Here is a 22,890-nt window from a genome sequence, read left to right as displayed (position 1 = left end):
GACAGGAGATCATGAGTTCAAAACCAGCCTCAGCAATTTAGTGAGGCCCTAAGTAACTCAGCAAGCCCTGCCTCTTAATATTAGAAGGCAAAGGGGGTGGGGTTACAGAGGTGGCTCAGTGGTTAAGAGCCCCTGGGTTCAATTCTTGGTGCCAAAGGAAAAAAAAAATCCACCAGTCAGATGATCTTTGCAGTCAAACAGGTAAACTCAATGTCCTATCATCACAACACTGCAGGCCAGATTTTAAAAGTAATGGCAAAGTAACTGTTTGACTAGGGCAAAATATAAAAATCTTAATTAAAATTAAAGACAGATAAGTAATGGCAGGATAGATTACTTAGGAGGAAGCCATCTTGCTCAGCATCACTACAAATGAGGGAACAGAAAACATTTTCTAAAAATCTCCTCTTAGAATCTAAGACGAATGCAATCCCTGAACTCCAGACCAGATGTGATCTAACAACAGACCACACTGAAGGAGAGGCATTATCCTGGAACCTGAGAGACGTCTAGTCCTCACACATTTCCCTACTAACCTCCCTCGTCTTCAACATGACTACTTTCTCTCCCTTATCTCCTGTCAATATTTCATAGTTTTTTTTTTCCCCTTCCCTTGATTCTGGCACAGGTATTAACACCAGCTTTCCAGGTTATGACAGCACGAATAGCATCTTCTCACCATGTCCAAATACTACGTGGGAGATCTGGAACACCTGCCGTAGGGCATCCTGGCTGGAAGGATGTGTGGAGACAAGAGTCCACTCGTAAGGTAACAGTGGGCCACTTGATGTGTTGAATATAGATAGCCCTTGCTGCTCTGCCACTGCAACTTGTTTTTTAAAGGGATCTGTTTCTCTTTGCCTCCTTCCCCCTCTACTACTCTCCCTTTGTAATCTTAGGGAAACAGGACCACCTTTCTTCCCCATCCTAGACAGAGCCATCTGTCCTTGAGTGCACTCCCACCACAGGAACAAAGCAATTCAGACTTTGGGGATGGCACCTGCAGATCTCAGAAATGACTATCTCCCAAGTTAACAAGTGCATTAGAACTCCCACAAAGAGTACCCGAAGGTAGCCTTTGAATCACCTCTTTCAAAGCCCCCTCCCCTGCCCATTCCCCCTGATGAGCAGAATCACAGCCTCTATGACTGGAGTCCCCTGTGCTTCTCCTTTGCCAGCAAAGTAATAAACATTTTTTTTTCCTTTTTTCCTTTTTGTGTCCTTGTTACTCGATTGGTATTGGGGACAAGGACAGAGCTTTTGATAACAATAAGGGTAGCAGGGCAAGAACATAGAAAGGCATTGGGAGTTATTTCAGAGACACTCAAACCAAACCATCAGGACCTGCACTTTACTCAAGTGAAAATGGTAAACAGTGGAATGGAGGTGGTGTGCGCTTAATTACGTTCAGGGTCAACAAGTGTCACTCTACCAGGAGCAAGGTTTGTTCAACATTTACTCTTAAACAATCATTTGTACATCCCCCCCCCCCCCCCGAAAAGGTGCTGACTTGCCAAATTATACCGTTATATTGTGTGAATGTATGAATATGTAACAACAAACCCTCTACTGCATATCATTATAAAGCACCAATGAAATTTTTTAACATGTTAGCTCACAGAGAAGTATCATTACAACCTGAGAAATTCAAAGAAACAAGCAAGGATGTAGGGGGAAGAGCAGGAATTCAAGAATCCCAGCAACTCGAACCAAGTCACTCCGCTAACTCTGTAATTCGAAAAAATGTGACTCAAGTCTTAAGAGGGATACGCAGCTAATGACAAATTGACAACGACAGAGTTTGCAGCACTAGTTTCCCAAAGGAGCCAGGTTTCTTCTTAAAATCTTCTATGGGTAAAAATCATCTTAAGACATCAGGATGTGCTTATCTGGCATAAGTACACCTGTAGGAAAAGCACAGCCTCCAGGAACACAAGAAGTGTAGGTTAAGAGTAGGATCAATTAAAGGGTAGGTGGCGGCTGGGGTTGTGGCTCAGTGATAGAGCACTTGCTAGCCTGTGTGAGGCACTGGGCTGGACTCTCAGCACCACATATAAATATATGAATAAAAGATAAAAGGTCTGTAAACATCTAAAAATTTTTTTTAAAGCAAACAGCTCTGGAGATGAAACTGTCTTTATCCCTATAGATTTACTCTGTAAACAACACTTCCTTCCCTGACTCCCTCACATGCCAGGGTTACAACTAGTGCCCAGAGAGATGGAGCACTTGACCTGACAGCTTTATTAGTGTTCTATTGTTCTCTGAAAGGATTCAGTTAACAGGTGAATTTACAAGGTTAAAGGATGCTGTGCTTCAATTTAAGAATTAAAAAGAAAATACATAAGTACACTTACACGAAAAATTTTAAGTCACTAAGTATTTTCTTCATATCACATGAGACTTACATTTTTAAATAGGCAGGTAAGAATGACCCATTTGACCAGAATCTGCTTTCCAGGCTTTAGCCTTAGTGCCTAAAGAATGAAAGTGATCTAGGAAAGAAAACCAACACACTGCAAACCTCCCACTAAAACTTCAGGTTGCAAAGGGCATTGTAAAGATTTCTTTGGGTTCTTTTGTGTCTAGATTTGACTCTCAGAGGGAGAAGTGGTTAGCATTTACCTAACAATGCTAAAGAAACAGCAAGCAAGCAGAATGGAGGGAATAGAGTTGATGGTGCCTTTCAACATCCTTGCTACAGGTTTTCCAAAGGAATGAATTAGACCTTACCTAAGCAGTGTTTTGGAGCAAAGCACTTCCATTTTTCTTTCACCTGGTATGGTTAACATCTCTTAGTAGTACAGGAAGAGGTTTATTGAAGATCATCTTCCTTGACTCTAACTTGGTTTGTAAGTTTCTTTTAGAGCAGAAATAACCCTAATAATCCCTTCAGTATTTCTAAATTTCACACTGCTCACAGAAATATATGATTTTTCCAACTCCTGCTTTTTATGGAGGAGTCTCAGGGAGGAAAAGTGACTTGTCCAGATGTACCATGCTAATTAGCGAGCAAAATCCAGGCTAGACCCGAGTGGCATCCTGGCCTAGAAAGTACATGGCCAGTGTTTTCAGTATGCACCACCCAAGCATCAGTTTGATGGAGGTTTCTAAAACTTCACTGTCACAGAAATTGATTTATCTGCTATTATTATCAAATATAGCAATAAACAGATCATCTGAATTCATACCATCATTAGCTAGAGAATTCTTTGATCTCTAGCTTTCCTCCAAAAATGCCTCCAGGATTCAACCATGCATAGTAATTTCACCATCAACAACATAAAGAGGCTTCAGGGTGAGACCAGTCCCCAGCCCCATCTAAATGTACAATGTAGTTTGGCAAGAAATGGGGAAGGGGGCCGGGGAATTACACAACTTTTAGGGATTTATGTTTCAAGCCTTACTCAAATAACAAACTAAGCAATACCAAAATTATTTATATATCAGATATAACAGGATTCAGAGGAAAGCTGGAAACATCTGGCAGAACTGAGATTTAAATCAACATGTTCTTGGGCTGGGGATGCAGCTCAAGATGCAATGCACAATAAACACAAATTTAAAAATGATTTTAAAAATCAACATGGATACACTGCACAACTCCAAATTCTGGAGTATTCCACTTTTGAGAGATTGATTCCAAATGTTACTTTTGTCCAATGCAGAGCAACCAGCTGGGCTTGACAGCAAGCTGGTCTACACTGCCCCTTGTGGCCACCAGATACTTAATAAATGAAGTCAAAGTCAGACGTAATGCATTTTTATAATGAAGGCTAGTATTTACAAAATACAAAAAATATTCTTCCAAAACATTTGTGTTGTCCTGCCCATTTTATCTGCTTCAGAATTTGAGGTAAGCACTATTATCTAGAAAAAAATAAAGCCACACTCTCCAGAGGAAATAACAGGGTTTAAATCACTTAAGAGTTCATATAAAGAAGCAATTTTTAAAGAAAATAACATATAGAAATTGTTTTTTAGGAGGTTAAGGGATATACTTCAGGCTATGTCAATATGAGCCACAAGTGATTAGAAAATCCAATTTTATTTTAAAATGATTAGATAAAATGGTTTTTAAGGCATTTCACTAAAATTAAAGACAAGCTATATCTAATCCCTTTAAAAAGTTCTTTAACACTTGCTTCAAATGAAGAACGAAAATGACTAAATCAGATGCAAAGTGAGGATTATAGATCAATCAACATTTAAATAAGCCGTTTTTGTGTTTAATGGCAAATAAAACAATATTACAAATACAAAAGATGAAAGTTTGAAAGGAATAAAAAGTATGCAATAATTCCAACTCTCTGCAAAAGACAAATGATCATCACACCCATTCTATTCCAGAAAAGAGCCAGGCAGAGTTCTTGGGAGAACACTAAATTAGTGGTATCTTACCACTGTTTTTAAACGGGGGTTGGGGTTGAGAGGAGTAAAATTTCCTCTAATTAACAGATTAGACAGTCTACATTTTTGATGGAGTCAGATAATCAAAAAGTGCTATTTACATGATTAGCAGGAAGAAACACTGATTTGATTTTAAGCACTTAGAAAGTACTACTAGATATAAATAAGGTGAATGAGAATTCTAATTATTAACACTTGGACTTAAAATGTATAAACTGTGGGTAAGAATACATGTTGCCTTGTATTTACACACGTCTGTAATACAATCGGGTTCACTAATTCAGGATACAGCCTATATGTTGTTCAGTTTACTTCATTTGGGGAACAAAAATGGCTAATGGATGATTAAGTTCAGTCTACCTAATTTCCTGTTCTAACAATTTTCTATAAGTTACTTCTGGTGTTCCATTTTAAAAGACTAAATAATCCTTAAAAAAAAAAAATCTCTTATCAGATATTGGGAGATTGCATGCGCAACCCAGGACTTAAGAGACCATACATGCCTTACAAAAAAATAGTAAAAATCTGACTATAATCTCCAGATTATCAAGTAACAGCCTCTTGACCATAATTCTACCAGGGCTGCTCATCCTATTGACTCCTTGAAAGGTTTGCGATATTCCAAGAAAAGTGCTTAGTCTTCTCTTGGATTGCCCCCTATCAGACATAAGAGTATTTTGTACTCTCTGACAAAGAGAGAAGGCAGTAGAGAACCTGCTGGCTTCCACATGCCACAACACAACCCTAATTCTGGACAAATCCACTAATACCAAAACATCTGAATTAACAGGATGCATGATAGGACTACAACAGCATTCGTGACCTCTGATTTCCCACAGCCTCTGTATGCTATGAGTACAATGTGCATTAAAACATATTAAACAAAATCCAGAGGTGTTAGTTAGTGCTGCCTGGAGAAGCAAATTTGAGAGCCTTGTTAGAATCACATATATGCCTACACACATTTAATTACTTAACACCATCTTAAACCTTGGGGTCTATTTCAGCAGGAGACTGTAGTGAGCATGTCACAGGAGATCTCATGACAGTTTTGGTAGGAACCCCATACATTCCATTTAGGTCACATTAAAAGACTGCGAAGGCACATGTTTCTTCCTAAACCTATAGCTTTGTCTAAAAAAATAAATAAATAAAATTTTTTAAAACCTGAGGAAGAAGTCACATCTGAAGACCTGCTGGAGCCAAACAATTTGCTAATGATTGATGGGGTGAGACTCTACTGTGCCATAATCTAAGGGGGTGGATGGAAAGCCAACATATTTCTTAAAGTCACACTAAGGAATTTCTCCACCCCTTCTCTGCCTGCCATATTTTGAGGGGAACCTGTTATCACCAAAGACTTTCAATAATGTAATGTCACACAAGGAAGGGGACTGGGAGGGACGGGGGGGGGAGGACAGCGGTGGAAGGTGGGAGGGCGAAAGCCTAGTGTCACTTGGTGGGTCTGGACAGAGCCCACGCGAGGGCTGAAGTGACACTGACATCCACCTCCTGAAGCTGGCTCTGCACATTACCAAGCCTCGGAATCTCTGTTATAATCAGCCCGTCTCCAGCCCTGGAGTTCTGTGATCCTATGATTCTATTATTCCATTTTTAAACCTGTGGAGTGGGAGTGTTTCTGAGTACCCTGCTCACACAGATGGTGGTGGGAAGAATCTCAAGAATATGTTGCATGTAGTAAATGCCCACTTCACTACGTAATCACTCCCCTCACCATTCCACATGAACAAAGATTTTATTATCTCAAAGACGGCCGCAAACACACAAGTGGCTTAATGGCAGCATGGGCACCAGTACACGCATGGGTGAGGAACATGAAAGCCATTTCTCCTAATTGCCCCTACCTGGGGCTAAACATGACCAGAACGGAGTAGAACAGGACCAGGTCACTATTGTACATGAGCTCCACATACTGAGGGAGGGCGAGAGACCGGGGGAAGGCAGGCAAAAGAGCTCACTGAAAGATAAAATCACATCTAACATCCCTACATTCCCGATGATCTAAAAATATGCTGCACCAAAAAACCATTTGTCAAGGCAACCTTTCTGAGACTAGAAACAAGATCAAGGTGCCAACCACGTTTCCCACGGTCATTGCGGTCTGAGCACCGCTTCTCCCCTTCCCTTCCACAAACTGGCTCCGCACAAAACTGAGCCACACCACGGCAATCTCTCTATCTGGAGTTCAGATACCAGCCCTTTTGCTGGATCCCACCTGATTATCTTAGAGCCATTTTATGCTCCCTGTTACTTTCTCAGTCTGTCACCGCACATCACACACCAGAGACTGTATCCGATTCTGTTATCCCACCGTACAGTTGTCAATCATGTTTAACACAGTATTTCTTTACCTTGGTCTCCTTAGCAGAAAACTCTGAGGAGTTGGAAATTTTCATAGACTTTGACCGGTGGGACTGCCGCCGGATAGAATCCTCCCGGGAGTATTTCACAGAACCTGAGGTCCTCACGCGTACCTTGCTGGTACTCTGAACACTATTCACGCCAATCATTTTGAAGGTCCACTAGGCAAGGGGTTTGGAGGAAAAAAAAAAGGCACTTTCCACCCGCTACAAAGCTCTAATGCTGGAGGGACTCTGCCCGTTGTGCCTGAGCAGCTCCTGAGCCCGTGATCCGCCTCAGCTTAAGAGGCACCAGGCTGCCTCCCCAGCTTCTTCAACTACCCTGTTTGCAGCGAGTCTGATTGTTCCAGGCACGGCTCACGTCACTGGCTGCAAAGAGGAAAAAAAAAAAAAAAAAAATGCAATCCCACCCCTGCTACTCGTCTCTCTATTCCACACACACACACACACACAGGCACACATACGCGCGCGCGCACACACACATCTTCACACGCTGGAACAAATGGCAACTGGCCAGGCAAGCAATTCATTAACATTTCAAATAGCAACACCATTTCTCTTGTGATATTGTGCAGTAAAGCTCATTAATGTCAACAACAAAATAGAGATACCACAAATAAAAGTCTCAAGTAATCTGCAAGGCACCATGTGGGGTGGGAACAAACGGAGCTAAATTTCCAAAAGGGGGAGAAAAAATACCGAGGGTATCAAAAGGCTCAATCAATTACAAGCTAGTGAAGGGATGGCAGCTACAAAGGCATCTCCATGATCAATAATTCTCCTTTCTTTCCTGTTTCAGGTCACACTCGGTTTAACAGCAATTCAGATGGCACCTCTATTCCAAAGAATTAAATGTTTCTGATGACTGTGGACTATTACAACCAGATATTTAAACAGGAATTGCCTGCTTGCATGGCAAATGAAGAAGAAAAGAGTTGGCTACTTCTCTGTCATACAGAAAAGTTAGCACATGGCAACTTTAAATATGGCTCAGTGAGATCAATACAGTCAACTCAGATCAATGAGGGGCAAGCAGCTTTTCCAAGAACTCTGAACGCTGTCGGTGTACACAAGAACATTCAACCTTCCAGAAACACCGCAGGTTGAACACTGTTAGAAAACAAGGTGATTTTAGTTCTTGACACATGAAGTTAGCTTTCAGCTTAATGATTCAGCTCGCAATGCCCAACGTATCTGGCATCCTAGGGGCAGAGGGTCAGCCATGAAAGAATGTCTTCTAGGTGAAGGAAGTTTCTGTGTTAATAACAGAACTTAAAAATAGTTTTTTAATACCATTCTGGGAAGAAAGTGCAGCCCGAACCCACTGCATCCCTCCTACCTAAACTTTTCCTTGACAAGATTGCAAATTCTGTATAGTAAATAGCCAAATAATGATATTCTTCTGCATTATTTAAGCTAGTCAGGACTGTATTCCTCCACTGACAGAAAGCCCAGGTAAAGCTGACGCTGTGCTCTGGGTTCTGTTTTAACCCCAGGACAGGAGTTTTCTCTCATCCCCCTTTAGAACTCTTTCCTTTCCAGGCACTGAAGCACTTGGGCTTCAACTATGATATAAGACAAAGGCACTAACTTTGGTGCCATTTAGTCTAAAATAATCGGATAACAGAATTTAAAAGATCTTGGGGCTCTGCTGCCCTAGAAGGCTGCATGAAGTTTGAAGTCTATGCCATAATTTTGCCTATTTTGAGGTACACTTTCTTCTCTTCCCTGGGTAATGGAGCCACTGAATAATGGTCATTTGGAATTAAAATTTTGTAGTGTCGCTGTACTTTACAGAGCCTGTTCCAAAGACATAAGAAGTGGTGTACAATAAAACTCACCATTTAGAATCATTCTAACTGAAGCATCGGATAATTCTATGGGCAAACATCCCTATTTAACCAAAATAAGCCTAAAGTAGGTAGAACCATAAAGGAACTGGCAGCAGAGCTAAGTTAAAAATTCGCAAAGTACTGTGTCTGCGGCAGGAGAGCCTCAGGAGAGCACTGGTTTAGAAGAAACCCTCTGGCTATCTGCCAGTCACCATCAGGAGGAGTAAGAATGTCTCCTGATGAACTGAATTTGAATTTTCTTTTCTCCATCCAAATGGTTAGATTAAAAAAAAAAAAAAAAAGTGAAAACCACATGCTAGCATATACAGAAATGGAATCTATATCCAACTTCATTTCTGGGAAATTTTGGTGAAAATGTACCATCTTTACTGAGTGCCTGACCAACTGGCATTACCCCTCTACTGGCATTACTAATAACCACTTTCATCTGTTCAGCATCTAAAACTTTTTATTTATTCTTTTGTACTAAGGAATGAATCCAGTGGTAAAGGGTGCTTTACCACTGAGCCACATGCCCAGCCCTTTTTATTTTTTACTTTGAGACAGGGGCTCACTAAATTGCTAAGGGTCTCAACCTAAGTTGCTGAGGTTAGCCTTGAACTTGGAATCTTCCTGCCTCAGTCTCCCAAGTCTCTGGGATTACAGGTGTGTACGACTGTGCCTGGATTCATTACCTAAAACTTTATAGAAGTGACAGAGTATCTTATTTGGGGTATCAACTTGCAATTCTGTGAGGTGGCTTTGGTGGCATTGCAATCCCCACTGCAGAGGTTAGGAGAGTCGACCTGGGATTCTGTGACAGAGCCTGGATTCAAACTCTCACACTATGCTGTCTCCTGTATAAGCTCTTTAAGGTGTCCCTTCCTTTTTAAACCTGTAATGAGCCTTTCTGCAGTTCAGAGAGGGAAAGGTCTCCCTCTGCCCTGTCTGCTATTCTCGAACACAAATTTGTATTGGGACAGAGTGAAGAGGACCACCACAGTCCTTGGCAATCTAAGGACTGATAGCAGATGATGCTACCACATCCCTGAGCATGTCCTCCTATAGCTGCAAACCTGGCAAGGACCCCTAGTGCCAGAGCACTTGATGCTATGGTCTCACCCTGCAGACATACATTCGATGCCCACCACTTGCCAATATTAGCGTCTCTTTAGCCAGGGTCATCTCTTCACTCCAGGCTGCTGTTCCAGACTGCAGCTTCCTCTCAACCCATGCATGGAAAGTGAACTTGCCTCCTTTCTACAGCTTTCTCCAATGACCCCACCTCCTGTCACCCTCTTGCCTAGAGCTCTGCTGCCCCCATTCTGATTCCCCATGTAGCTGGCTTCTCATCACTTGGTGGTCAGCTCTAAGGTGACCTCTTTAAAGAGACTTCATCAAGCCACACTCCCTGAAACAAGCCCTCCATCCACCCCGGTCAGTCTTCTTCACAACCTCCCCCATCTTCAGCACACTCCTTGCTGTCTGAAATCATCTGCATCTCAGAGCCCACATCAGGACCTGGTAGAACACAGAACTCAAAGACCACTATGGTATAGGCAAACTACTTCAATATAAAACAAGTCCCCCTTCTCTAGCAGATTTCACAATGAATTTCTCTTCTTTGGTTTCTTCTTCTGCTAATAAAAGAGCATGCAGTGAAATTTTCATCTCCTTCCCATACTGTCTACTCAGTTCCTCTGCCCAGAAACAAGAACTGCTACCCATTGTGCATACACCTTTTCCCAGTGACTCCATCCAGACACGATATGGGTCCCTTTTCCTCATATGGGCAATAAGTGAAGAATGATATACATTCTTGCTGTTCTTGCCTTTTCCCCTTATCATCAAGATACATCAACACATACAAAGATCCCTCCCTGTTAGCAGCTGCATATATTCCATTATACCGATGTATTCTATTTTGCTATGATAAGTAAAGGTGCAGTGAACAGGCCTGCAATATATCACATCCAAACAACATCTAAATATGGCTTCCTAGCTGTTTTCTGAACAAGCCTTTTCTTCCTTCAACATTTACCGTCGCCCACAGTCTTGGTGCTAGGTGTACACAGGGTTCACAACTTGATGCGATATATAAGAAACACTTCGATAAAGACACACCAGACGCCCTGTCCCGCCCAGCCCAGCTCTAAGGCTGTGGCTGTTTCTAAACATTAGCCAGCCTGTGCAGAAAGCCTGCTTCCTATAAAATAAAGGCAGGCCTCCCAGAGACCAGCAACTGTTTAAAAGCACAAAATAACTTTTCATACAAGTTTCAGAAAAAAATGAAGGTGACTTCCATATTCAATCAAAACTGTAGGAAAAACTTAACAAGGCAAACTATTTGGAAGGTTGGAGTTGGTACTTCACCTGTGGACTCTGTCTAAAGTGATCTATTTGATCTATCAACACTAAAAGGCTTCTTAAAAGCGTCCTAGTTAATGGGACAGGAAAAGTTTTCTTAACATCTCTAACAGGAAGAGTCCCAGAGAGAGGAATTCAATTTAATACATCTTTACTCTGTGCGAACTAGGTACAAGGGACTGGGAACCAATGGTCACACAATTGGGCCCTTGACTTGAGCAGCTCACATTCAGCTCAGTGTGATGGATGGAGAGACTAGGAAATTCTGTTGCCATAACATAATGGTGAACACCTTCAGAGTACCAATAAAGTGAACGGCTTGCAGAGTCCAAGTGAGAACAACAGTGGTGTATAGGGAGATGCCTTCTTCTTTCCTAGGAAAACGTCAAGGAACAATCAGAAACACACACACACTTTCTCTCTCTCTCTCTCCTTCTCTCTCTGTCTCTCTCTCTCTCTCTCTCTCTCTTTCTCTCAATTGAAGGTTCAGTTGAACTCTGGAGAGAAGACAAAGCAGAAACATATACCCCTATCCAGTGACCCAGAAGGGCTGGGAGGTGTGAGGTATCAAGAGGAGCCCAGCTTCAGTTTGCTTTCAGAGTGGACAGGAACTGAAACACTCAACTGGTAAAAGGCTCCCTGGCTTTCCCTAGCTCCCCCACTATGTTTGCTTGCACTGAAACAGCCAAGTGACAGGACACTGATCTGGGAGCCAAGGCAGGTTCCAGTTGAGATTTTCTGGCCACGATGTCACATGGTTCAACATGTCAGGAGCTGCTGCAGCTGCTATCATGCAGGTGCTGATGAGCAGAGCTTTTCTAGACCATTCATTTGGACTTAGTCTCATTATTACAGCTGGAAGGGAACCCAGAAATAATTACCTCCAATCATGTCATCTTATAGGTGAAGATTCCAGAGCCACAGGAATGGAAAGTCACCTGTCCAGGATCCCACTATTAAGTGTGCTGAGTTCCCTAATTTCCAGTACAGTTCCCTCCCCCCACACTATGTGTTTATTGAGAGCTAAACATTCCATGAACATGTCCTTCCAGACTGTATTAAGGCTTAAAGCACTTGACCTGAAATAGGAAATTGAACACCGGAGACTCCAGAGGCGAAATGGAGCTGGTCACTCAGATAACAACTATGGAAAGGAGACTTAAAACAAAACAAAACAAAACGAACCCTCTACCAATAACTTGGGAACTACATTCAGGGTCCAGAAAAATGTGTGACAGTTTCTTGCCCTGGCTGTGGCAGGAGAGAGGCACCTGCACTCTGGGTCCTCTTCTCTATACTGTAATGTGATGGTCAACACTAGCTGTCCTGGCAAAGTGATACGATGTACCACCGCTGGTGAGTGACTTTAAATTAAAAAATAATAATAATAAAAATAAAAAGATAAATTAGATGTAAACGTCCTCCTGCCTATTTTTCCTGTCCTCTTCCAGGCTACCTCAGCTGACAGCATCTCTAGTCTGGGGGCCCATTCTGAACCACAGCAGATGGCAGCAGCCTAGTTTCTTCTAGCACTCTATGCCCCAGAACAAGATCCTGATCCCCAGATGGCCCAGTCACATGAGCCTTGATGCAGGCTCCCTTGCACTACAGCCTGCCTGAATCCCTGATGCCACATGCCACTCATCTACCACTTTGATGGACATACCCCCACTTTCCTTGATGGGACATGCACAATTTCCCAGGAGAAACACTTGGCTGATAGTGCATGGCAACCTTTGCTCTGTGGTCCCCTGTTCTTCAATCTCGGGTTACTGAACAAACTTCAGATATCATGCCTGTTCATCTTGGCCATAAAAGTGAAAAGTTTGGTACAATGGTGTGGCTGTGGATATCCCTGGTTCCTAAGGTATCACCTAGAAGGCAAACCAAACCATGCTTAGAGAACAATCCCGGTCTACGTGAGCAGGTGCCAAGTCGTCAGCCCTCTGACTTGCTCACCCTAGGAGGACACATCACGTCCCTTGAGCAGCCCTCAGTCTTGCCTGGAGCATCACACACTTTCAGTTCCATCTGTTCCTCAAACATACAAAGCAACAGGATGGGGGAAAACCTTTAAATAGAACCTTCTTACATTTAAAATTAAATAACATTCTTGACGGGGGGAAAAACACACTGTAAGCGTGAAATAGTTCCAAACTTGAAAAAAGATCATTTTTCTCTCATGAACCAAACCAGTCATGTGAAAGTGTTTTAGACCAGAACCATACGTTAGATTGCTGCTTAAGAACACAGGAAATACAGGAGGAGGCTGCACCTGTACGCCCGCCCATACACCTACCTGCGTAACGGACACTGTGAGCCTGCTCAGGTCTTTTCAAATGCATGGCAGACAAACACAAGACCATGTCTTAGAATCACTAGGCCTTCCGGAGGAGAAGCCAGACCGATCTTTCCTGTGTACCGGATATGCTATAAATTCTTCTGTGCTACAAGAAGATATACTGTACCCCCCAAATAACACAGAATGCAAATACAGAAATGGTATTTCAAAGCCCCTACCGCTATCCTTCCCCAAGTGAGTAAGGCAAGAGTCATCTGGGAGATTGTAAATGATGAGAAACTCCAATAAACCCATCCATAATGATCTGTTTATACCATCAAGTGTCAATTCAACCAACATTCTTTAAGTCACAAATTATTCTCTAAAAAAAACAAAGTCAAAATGCATGCTCTTACTTGCACTTTTTCCCTAAAAGACTATCTGAACAGCAAGAGTGCTGCCTTTTGCTGTCTTGCTTTATCAAAATGTCCTCCAAGACCATCAACATTTCATTTTTCATTTCTTTGACTGGCTTGCTTAATAGTTTGGGTCACTCACTATTTTCTATCAGTCAATAATTTCAAACCATATATAATTTCACCAAAAAATGGTTACCATTTGATGCTATGTAAGAGTAACTGTGGGCTCTAGTTTGCAGATAACAACTGTTCAGTTCTGCTCAACATTTGATTTTCCTCATTTGCTATGCACTAGGAACAGAATATTACACAAAACCAAACAGAATCCTGCTCACACTGAGCTGATAATGAAATAGATATTAATCAAGTATTCACAAATTAATAATCAATCGCTCGTACAAATGTAAAACAGTAATTACCAACACTATGGAGAAGATACATATGGTATTCTGAAAGGATTCTAACATTCTGGTATGAAGGAAGTACGTGAAGACTTTCCCAAGGAAATTAGGAAATGAATCTTAAGCTGGGATCTAAAGGAGGAAAAGGGACCAACCAAGAGTCTGCACAAAGGTCCTGTGGTGGACTAGGGAAAGGGAGTAGGAATGACTGAAGGGAGACCAGTAAGACCAAGAGAGGAAAGGGGTGGTGGGGTATAAGCTTTATTAGGATGATGACAGGCCATCAAAGAACTCAGGAGAGCAGTAACAAGAGCTGGTTGGAATTCTAAGTAGATTAATTCCTCTTTCTTTCCAGTAGCTGTTGATTTCTGTGCCACATGAACGTCTTTTCCTGGATGTATGATAATGTTACTGTGTACACATATAGCAAAACCAGCACACAGTTGTCCAACACTGGTCTACATTAACATAGAGCGAATCAGACTGTTATCTGATACCCACAAAAAATGCTCGTTAACTAGCAGCAACAACACGGTAAGAAGCAGTTGCAGAATAGCAGCAAACAGTGGTTATTAGTCATAAGAGGGCTGCAAAAAAATTGTCGCTTTGGGTATATTTTCTGTATCTCAATTCCTTGGCTTTCACTCAAAATGACAATAAACTAAACTGCCTATACTGCTGGTTGATTTTAGGCTGCTCATCAAAAATGACTACCCACCACTGAGCCTGTCCGTATATCCTGGTGGCAAAGGTACAAGCCGTGTGTGATCCAAGTGTGCCCATTTGCTGCTCCCGAAAGAGGGATGTAAAGACTCAGAGTTAAGGGCACAGCATCCTGTGGCAGGGTCCAAACCATACCTCTGCCCTGAAAGGAAGCTGGCTTTTTCCTTTGCTGTCCCTCTTCCTTGGTTCAAGTCCACTTTCCTGATAAGATTCTCAAAATAACCACCACCTGTCCCCTGCCTTTGTGAACTACCTGATGACTTTCCAATGGATTCTTTCTGTCCTGAAACTATCAAAGGTCAGTTTTTTTTTTTTTTTCTTTTCCCCACTTTTTGTTAGCCAAGATTCCTGGCCTCTACAATTGACACCGTGGGATAGTTGAGAGGAATCAGAGACGAACACTCCGCACCTCCTAGAAATGGGGTATCTGTGGAGTGGATCGTGACACTGGACCCTGACATGCTGTAAAATTTGTGCATTTGGGATCTGAAAACAATTCCACCCAAGTTTCATGAAACAATAAATAAGCACAATATTTCAAGCCAGAACTCTGTTTCAGTAACAAAGATCAAGGAGACCCTGGCGGCTCCTCAAGCCTGAGTCACCAAATAGTAAGCAAGCATGACAGCTTCCCACCCCTGTGCCTTGAAACCTACGCACCTCTCCCCTTCCAGCCCCCAAACTTGCAGCCCACTACCCTCACCTGCTGCCACCACCACCCTGCCACCCAAGCTGCTGGGGTCTGCTGGGTCAGTCTGTTCTACAGCACCCAAGTGAACTCGTTGCAAGGTTACTTCTCTAGATTGAAGACTTTATTAACTTCTTACTTAGATAATACAATTATTCTGATCAACAAAAGGGTTTCAAGGAGAAGTGTTCATCCAAGGGATCCTTGGAGCTGGCCAAGTGTGTGGTAGAAAATTACAGTATCTAGAAAATAATACTCTTAGATAAAAACATCTAATATAGCACTGTCACATGACAACAGTGAGTGAGAATGAGAGGGGGCAGACAAAGAGCATGTGAAGGGACCTGAACTGGCTGTGTGGTCCTCACTCTCCAGGGATAAAGCTACCCATAAGACTGAAGGTCTCCAGCGGAAGGAACAGGCTTCTTTACAAAGAAAAGCAACAACAAAGCTGTGGAGCTAACATTACAGAGGTATTGAGAGTGCACCCTGGGTTGGCCAGCTGAAGACTGACAATCTAAATCAAATCTTAATGTCTCCTGGAGGAAGCTGCAGACACAATGGCTGCTGATACCTGACAGTCTCCAAAGAGCCCTGCAGACAGCTGAAGCTGAAGCAGCAGGTGAAGGGAGACCTGCGTCTTTCATGCCTCTTCCCATATGAATAGAGCCCGGTGCTACCTGTGCACCTGATGCGGGCTGGTTCCAAGCTGGTTTTGGACTTCAAAATCCATGGAAGCTTGAGTCCTTTATGTAAAATGGCGCTGTATTTGCATGTAAACCACACATAGCCACTTCTATACTCCAGAGGTCCTCTCTAGATTACTCAGAATATCTGATTCAATAAAAATGTCATGCAAATAGTTTTCATACTATACTTTGTAGAGAATGATGACAATGAAGACGTCCATACATACTCAGTACAGATATTGTTATTATTTATCCCCAGGTATTTTCTACCTCTGGTTGGTTGAATCCATGGATATGGAACCCATGGCTACACAAAGTTGACTACTTTAGGGAAAAAACCTACTAGATTTCTTCCATACACTGTAGAAGACCCCTGAGGAATTTCATAAAACTATGGATAACTTCATTCCCTCTAAGGGGGCACTTTTATTACATAATAACTGATGGATATAAAATAACGCATGTTTACGTAAGATACTAAAAAAAAAAAAAAAAAAAAAAAAAAAAAAACCTAACCCCACCTCCCACACACAAATACCAAGCAGAACACAACCATCACCACTACAGCTTCTTGGGTTCCAATCTCGACTGTCTTATTCTTCTTTAGGACACACACTCTGGAAAATTATTTGGTATTACTTTGAAAGTTCAATTTATTTACCTGAGGACCTTGTAGTTCTTCTCCCAAAACTATGCCCTGGAAAAACTGTACACATATGTCCCATGAGTTCAAAAATTTGGGGAGGGGTCAAGATGGTAGAATAGAGGTTAATTTGCAAACTGCTTCATGGCACCAGACCAGGAAATTGGACAAACAGCCTCTCTTTGGGGTAAAAACAAAAAAGAAAGAAAGAAATCCTACTGGGATTTTAATATTGGACTCTCAGAAGGGCCTAGGAATTCAGAAGGTTGGATAAAATAAAAATGATAAAAGAAAGAAAAAAACCACCACTCTGGAAAGCAATATGGAGATTCCTCAGAAAACTTGGAATGGAACCACCATTTGACTCAGCTATCCCACCCCTCGGTTCATAACCAAAGAACTTAAAATCAGCATACTACAGTGATGCAGTCACACTGATGTTCATAGCAGCTCACTTCACAATAGATAAACTATGGAACCAACCTAGGTGCCCCTCAACAGATGAATGGATAAAGAACATGTGGTATATATACACAATGGAATATTAGTCATAAAAAAGAATGACTTTATGACATTTGCTGGAAAATGGATGGATCTGGAGACTATTATGCTAAGTGAAATAAACCAATTCCAAAAAACCAAAGGTTGAATGTTCTGATATGTGGATGCTAACACCCAGGGGCATGGGGGATAGAAGTTCAGTAGATTAGACAAAGGGGAATGAAGGGAAGGGAGGGGGAACAGGAAACAGCCAAGACAGTGGAATGAATTTGACTTAACTTTCCTATGTACATATATAAATACACCACAGTGAATCTCTACATCCTGTACAAGACAGGGAACCTAATTAGAATAAGATGTACTCTGTGTTTGTATAACTATGTCAAAATACACTGTCATGTATAACTAAAAAGAACAAAAAATCCTACATGATCTTACATCATCACTGACCAAAAAAAGTGGCAGTACTGTACCTTATACCTGTCAATGATTAAAACAGCATGAAATTTTAGGAAACACTTTTGAAGTTTATTTAATAAAGATTTGTCATCAACAACAACAAATTTCATTATAACAGAAAATCAGGAAACAACTCAAATGGTTAACCAAAGGAAGGCAGCTTCATACAACCAGAATAGTACAGGCTCCCATTTGTAATGCTTTGCAACAGCAGGGAGAGGGCAATTGACACTCCTGGTGCACATGTGCTGGGCTGGCCAGATGCCCCTTCAGGAATGACGGACACAGGCAGCCTGACCTGTCAGCTCACTCTCAGGACTGCTTCCAGATGAGGAAAGCCATCCGGCTCCAGTTCACAACCCCTTGGAAGAGGTGACCTGTATCAATGCCAGCCTAGCTCCATCACCCCACTTGAGGACAACTTCAGAGGGCCACCCTGACTTCAGAGCTTGCGAGGGTCACAGAGGCCTTTGGTGAGAAGGCAGCATGGTCCCATTCTCCTGTGTCCAGTTCTGCTTGCCCCGCTGTCACCTCGGTCGGTCTGTTAGGACATTTCACATACACCAGAAACTTCGTTGACATCATTTCATTTAATCCCTTCAGTAATCCTTATTAGAAAGGTATTATTAGTTCCACTTTATAGATGAGTTTCGGAAAGAGTGGCTAACTTGCCCAAAGCGATTCAGCTAAAAAAGGAACTTGGATTCAATGTTGAGGATACTAGAAGCATGAAGACAACTATTTTTCTCTCTGTGGTTATGAAGCTAAGCAGCACTTCGAGCAGCTTACAGTAGCATGCATTCCTACAAGTGAATAGAATTCTATTTCCTTTAAAATGTTCTTTTTTTTTTTTCCTGATATTGGGGATTAAACCTAGGGGTGCTCTACCATTGAGCTACCTCCCCAACCCTTTTAAAGTCTTGAGATGGGTCTCCTTAAGTTGCTGAGGATGACCTCAAACTTATGATCCTCCTGCCTAAGCATCCAAAGAGATTATAGGTATGTACACTACTCCCAGCTAAAAATATTCTTTTATTCAGATTATTAACTACTAATTGTAGTTACTAATTATAGTTAGTAATTGGTCACTTTCCCCAGAATGACCAAGGTTCCACTTTATTATAATAACAACATCAGAGCATCCAAAATCATTTTATCAGATGATAGGTTTACTTGCTTATGATTATAAACAAGAACTGTTTGATTTTTATTGAGCTAGTTCTAAGAAATCTGGCTTTACGACTCTTCTGCTTAGGATCCCTGGGTCACTCTGCTGTGCAGGGGCTGAAGGTCCCTAGGGAGAAGGACTGGCTCCTGAAGACCCGGAAATGGTTCAAAAAACTGGAGAGACACTGCCCTGAATAAAAGCAGGGAGCTTTAAGCAGAAGGCTTCCAGAGAGAGAGAACATTGGAGATCCAAGATGGCGGACTAGAGGGTGACTGCATCTCCCATTGCTCCAGAACCCAGGATTCAAGAAGGGGAGGTATTGAGAGACTCAGACCAACACAGAGCCGCATGGTGAGAATCACATGATTATTTCAATAGATGCAGAAAAAGCATTCGATAAAATACAGCACCCCTTCATGCTCAAAACACTAGAAAAAATAGGAATAGTGGGAACATTCCCTAACATTGTAAAGGCCATCTACACTAAGCCCATGGCCAATATCATTCTAAATGGTGAAAAACTGAAAGCATTCCCCCTAAAAACTGGAACAAGGCAGGGATGCCCTCTTTCACCACTTCTATTCAACATCATCCTTGAAACTTCTAGCCAGAGCAATTAGACAAACCAAAGAAATTAAAGGGATACTAATAGGAAAAGAAGAACTCAAACTATCCCTGTTCGCTGATGACATGATTACATATTTAGAGGAACCCAGAAATTCCACCAGAAAACTTTTAGAACTCATAAGTGAATTCAGTAAAGTAGCAGGTTACAAGATCAATGCTCATATATCCAATGCATTTTTATACATAAGTGATGAATCTTCAGAAAGAGAAGTTAGGAAAACTACCCCATTCACAATAGCCTCGAAAAAAATAAAATACTTGGGAATCAATCTCACAAAAGAGGTGAAAGACCTCCACAATGAGAACTACAGAACACTAAAGAAAGAAATTAAAGAAAATCTTAGAAGATGGAAAGGTCTCCCATGTTCTTGGATAGGCAGAATTAATATTGTCAAAATGGCCATACTACCAAAAGTGCTATACAGATTCAATGCAATTCCAATTAACATCCCAATGATGTACCTTGCAGAAATAGAGCAAGCAATTATGAAATTCATCTGGAAGAATAAGAAACCCAGAATAGCTAAAGCAATCCTCAGTAGAAAGAGTGAAGCAGGGGGTATCGCAATACCAGATCTTCAACTATACTACAAAGCAATAGTAACAAAAATGGCATGGTATTGGTACCACAATAGACAGATAGATCAATGGTACAGAATAGAGGACATGGACACAAAACCAAATAAATACAATTTTCTCATATTAGACAAAGGGGCCAAAAATATCCAATGGAGAAAAGATAGCCTCTTCAACAAATGGTGCTGGGAAAACTGGAAATCCATATGCAACAGAATGAAACTAAACCCCTCTCTCTCACCCTGCACAAAACTTCACTCAAAATGGATCAAGGACCTTAGAATCAGACCAGAGACCCTTCATCTTATAGATGAAAAAGTATTTCCAAATTTTCAACATGTCGGCTTAGGATCAGACCTTCCTTAACAGGACTCCCATAGTACAAGAAATAAAAGCTAGAATCAACCACTGGGATAGATTCAAACTAAAAAGCTTTCTCTCAGCAAAGGAAACTATCAGTAATGTGAAGAGAGAGCCTACAGAGTGGGAGAAAATCTTTGCCACTCCTACTTCAGATAGAGCGCTAAATTTCCAGAATCTATAAAGAACTCAAAAAACTCTACACCAAGAATACAAATAATCCAGTCAACAAATAGGCTAAGGAAATGAACAGACACTTCACAGAAGAAGATGTACACGCAATCAGCAGATATATGAAAAAATGTTCAACATCTCTAGTAATAAGAGAAATGCAAATCAAAACTACCGTAAGATTTCATCTCACCCCAATTAGAATGGTGATTATCAAGAACACAAGCAACAATAGGTGTTGGCGAGGATGTGGGGAGAAAGGTACACTCATACATTGCTGGTGGGGTTGCAAATTAGTGCAGCCACTCTGGAAAGCAGTGTGGAGATTTCTCAGAAAGCTTGGAACAGAACCACCGTTTGACCCAGCTATCCCACTCCTCGGCCTATACCTAAAGGACTTAAAATCAGCATACTACAGAGATACAGCCACATCAATGTTCATAGCTGCTCAATTCACAATAGCCAGATTGTGGAACCAACCTAGATGTCCTTCAACTGATGAATGGATAAAGAAACTGTGATATATATATATACAATGGAATATTACTCAGGTATAAAGAATGATAAAATTATGGCATTTGCAGGCAAATGGATGAAATTGGAGAATATCATGCTAAGTGAGATAAGCCAATCTCAAAAATCCAAAGGACGAATGATCTCGCTGATAAGTGGATGATGTCACATAATGGGGGGTGGGAAGGGTTAGGGTTAGGGTTAGGGTTAGGGAGGGTGGCAAGAATGGAGGAAGGAAGGACTATATAAAGGGAAAAGAGGGGTGGGGGAGTGGGGAGGAAGGAAAAAATAACAGAATGAATCAAACAACATTACTCTATGTAAATTTATGATTACACAAATGGTATGCCTTTACTCCATGTACAAACAGAGAAACAACATGTATCCCGTTTGTTTACAATTAAAAAAAATGTATTTAAAAAAATCTGGCTTTACCACTTTTACTCATACTAACTGTGATAAGAGAAAGGTATTAAGCTTCAAATTAGACTATCATTCGTTCTGGGAAAAAATACAGCAGTAATTTCCTTTTTTTTTTTTTTTCCCCTTACAAAAATCAACCAATTTACTTTATCAATTTATAAATGAGATGATGTCAAAAAAAGAAAAAAAAAAACAAGATAATACCTCATATCCAAATGGCATTATTACAGGAATGCCAGTTGGCTTACTATTGAAAGGTTAACATAAATTTTAAAAAATCCATAATACAGTGTCAGTTGGTACAGAAAAAGCTTGTAATAAATTTAACATTTGTTTTTGATAAGGCACATGAAACTATAAAATAAAAAGGAAACCAAAAATGTGAAGGAAATAACAAAGATCAGAACTAAGTGAAATAGATTAAAAATTTTAAAAAAAATCAGTGAGGCTGAAAAAATGATGGATCAGGGGAACCCACAGTAATTTCCTTTTAACTTCATTAAAAGGTTTTTAAAAAAAGAAAACAGATGAAATTAACATTAAATATATATCCAAAATGTTGTTTCAACCTGAAATCAACATAAATTAATGAAAGATTTTACCCTCTAATTTTATTATTTGTATTAAGCCTTGGAAATCTGGTATCTATTTTACAAACAGAATATGTCAACTTGGACCAGTCAGGGCTGGAGTGTTCAATGGCCAGTGGCTACACTATTAGATGTCAGAAGTAAAAGGGTAAGAGGAGAGAACAATGGGCTAAGAATGAGAATGGAAAACGTTCAGGACTTCTAACACCCACTCCCTCTCTCTAGCCAACAAAAGTAACTGAGGACTGAGAAGACCCATAAAGGATTTTGAGCCCATCTCCTTAATAATCTATTTAAATGGGAAGAGCTTACAGAACCCCATAGCCACCTCCCACCTGCCACCACCACCACCGCCACCATGGCGCTGGGGACGCAGGCCCATGGCCCTGTACATGCTAGGCAACTGATCTACCACTGAGCCACATCCCCATGCCTTCTTTAGATTTTATTTTGAGACAGGGTCTTGCTAAGTTGCTGAGACTGGTCTGGAAATTGCGATCTCACTGCTTCAGTCTCCTGAACAGCTGGGATTACAGGCATGCTCCACTGTGTCCAGTTTACTTTAATCTTACAATCCACAGAAGGTCCTCAAACCTCTTGTCTGTGATTAGCTAAATGACCTCTGGGCAAACATATCTCAATTTTTTAAGTTCTGGGTAAATGCCTCA

The 22,890-nt window shown here is 41.2% G+C and overlaps 1 protein-coding gene across 6 annotated transcripts in view; it reads right to left on the bottom strand.

Annotated features, from left to right (window-relative positions):
• Positions 1 to 22,890, bottom strand: part of PSD3 (pleckstrin and Sec7 domain containing 3) — a 593,519-nt gene that overhangs the window by 137,327 nt on the left and 433,302 nt on the right. Inside the window, exon 1 of one of the 6 annotated variants that reach the window (XM_079143344.1) lies at positions 6,783 to 8,809. The exons of the other annotated variants lie outside the window; for them this stretch is intronic. Within the exon in view, the coding sequence (XP_078999470.1) occupies positions 6,783 to 6,941 (159 nt within the window). The 5' untranslated portion in view covers positions 6,942 to 8,809. Of the gene's footprint in view, positions 1 to 6,782; positions 8,810 to 22,890 lie in introns of those variants that run through there. 6 annotated transcript variants of the gene reach the window in all.

This window comes from Sciurus vulgaris (genome assembly GCF_902686455.1).
Source record: "Sciurus vulgaris genome assembly, chromosome: 5".
Lineage (NCBI taxonomy): Eukaryota > Metazoa > Chordata > Mammalia > Rodentia > Sciuridae > Sciurus > Sciurus vulgaris.
The sequence above is the reverse complement of the archived record's forward strand: the minus strand, read 5'-3'. Positions and strand labels throughout refer to the sequence as shown.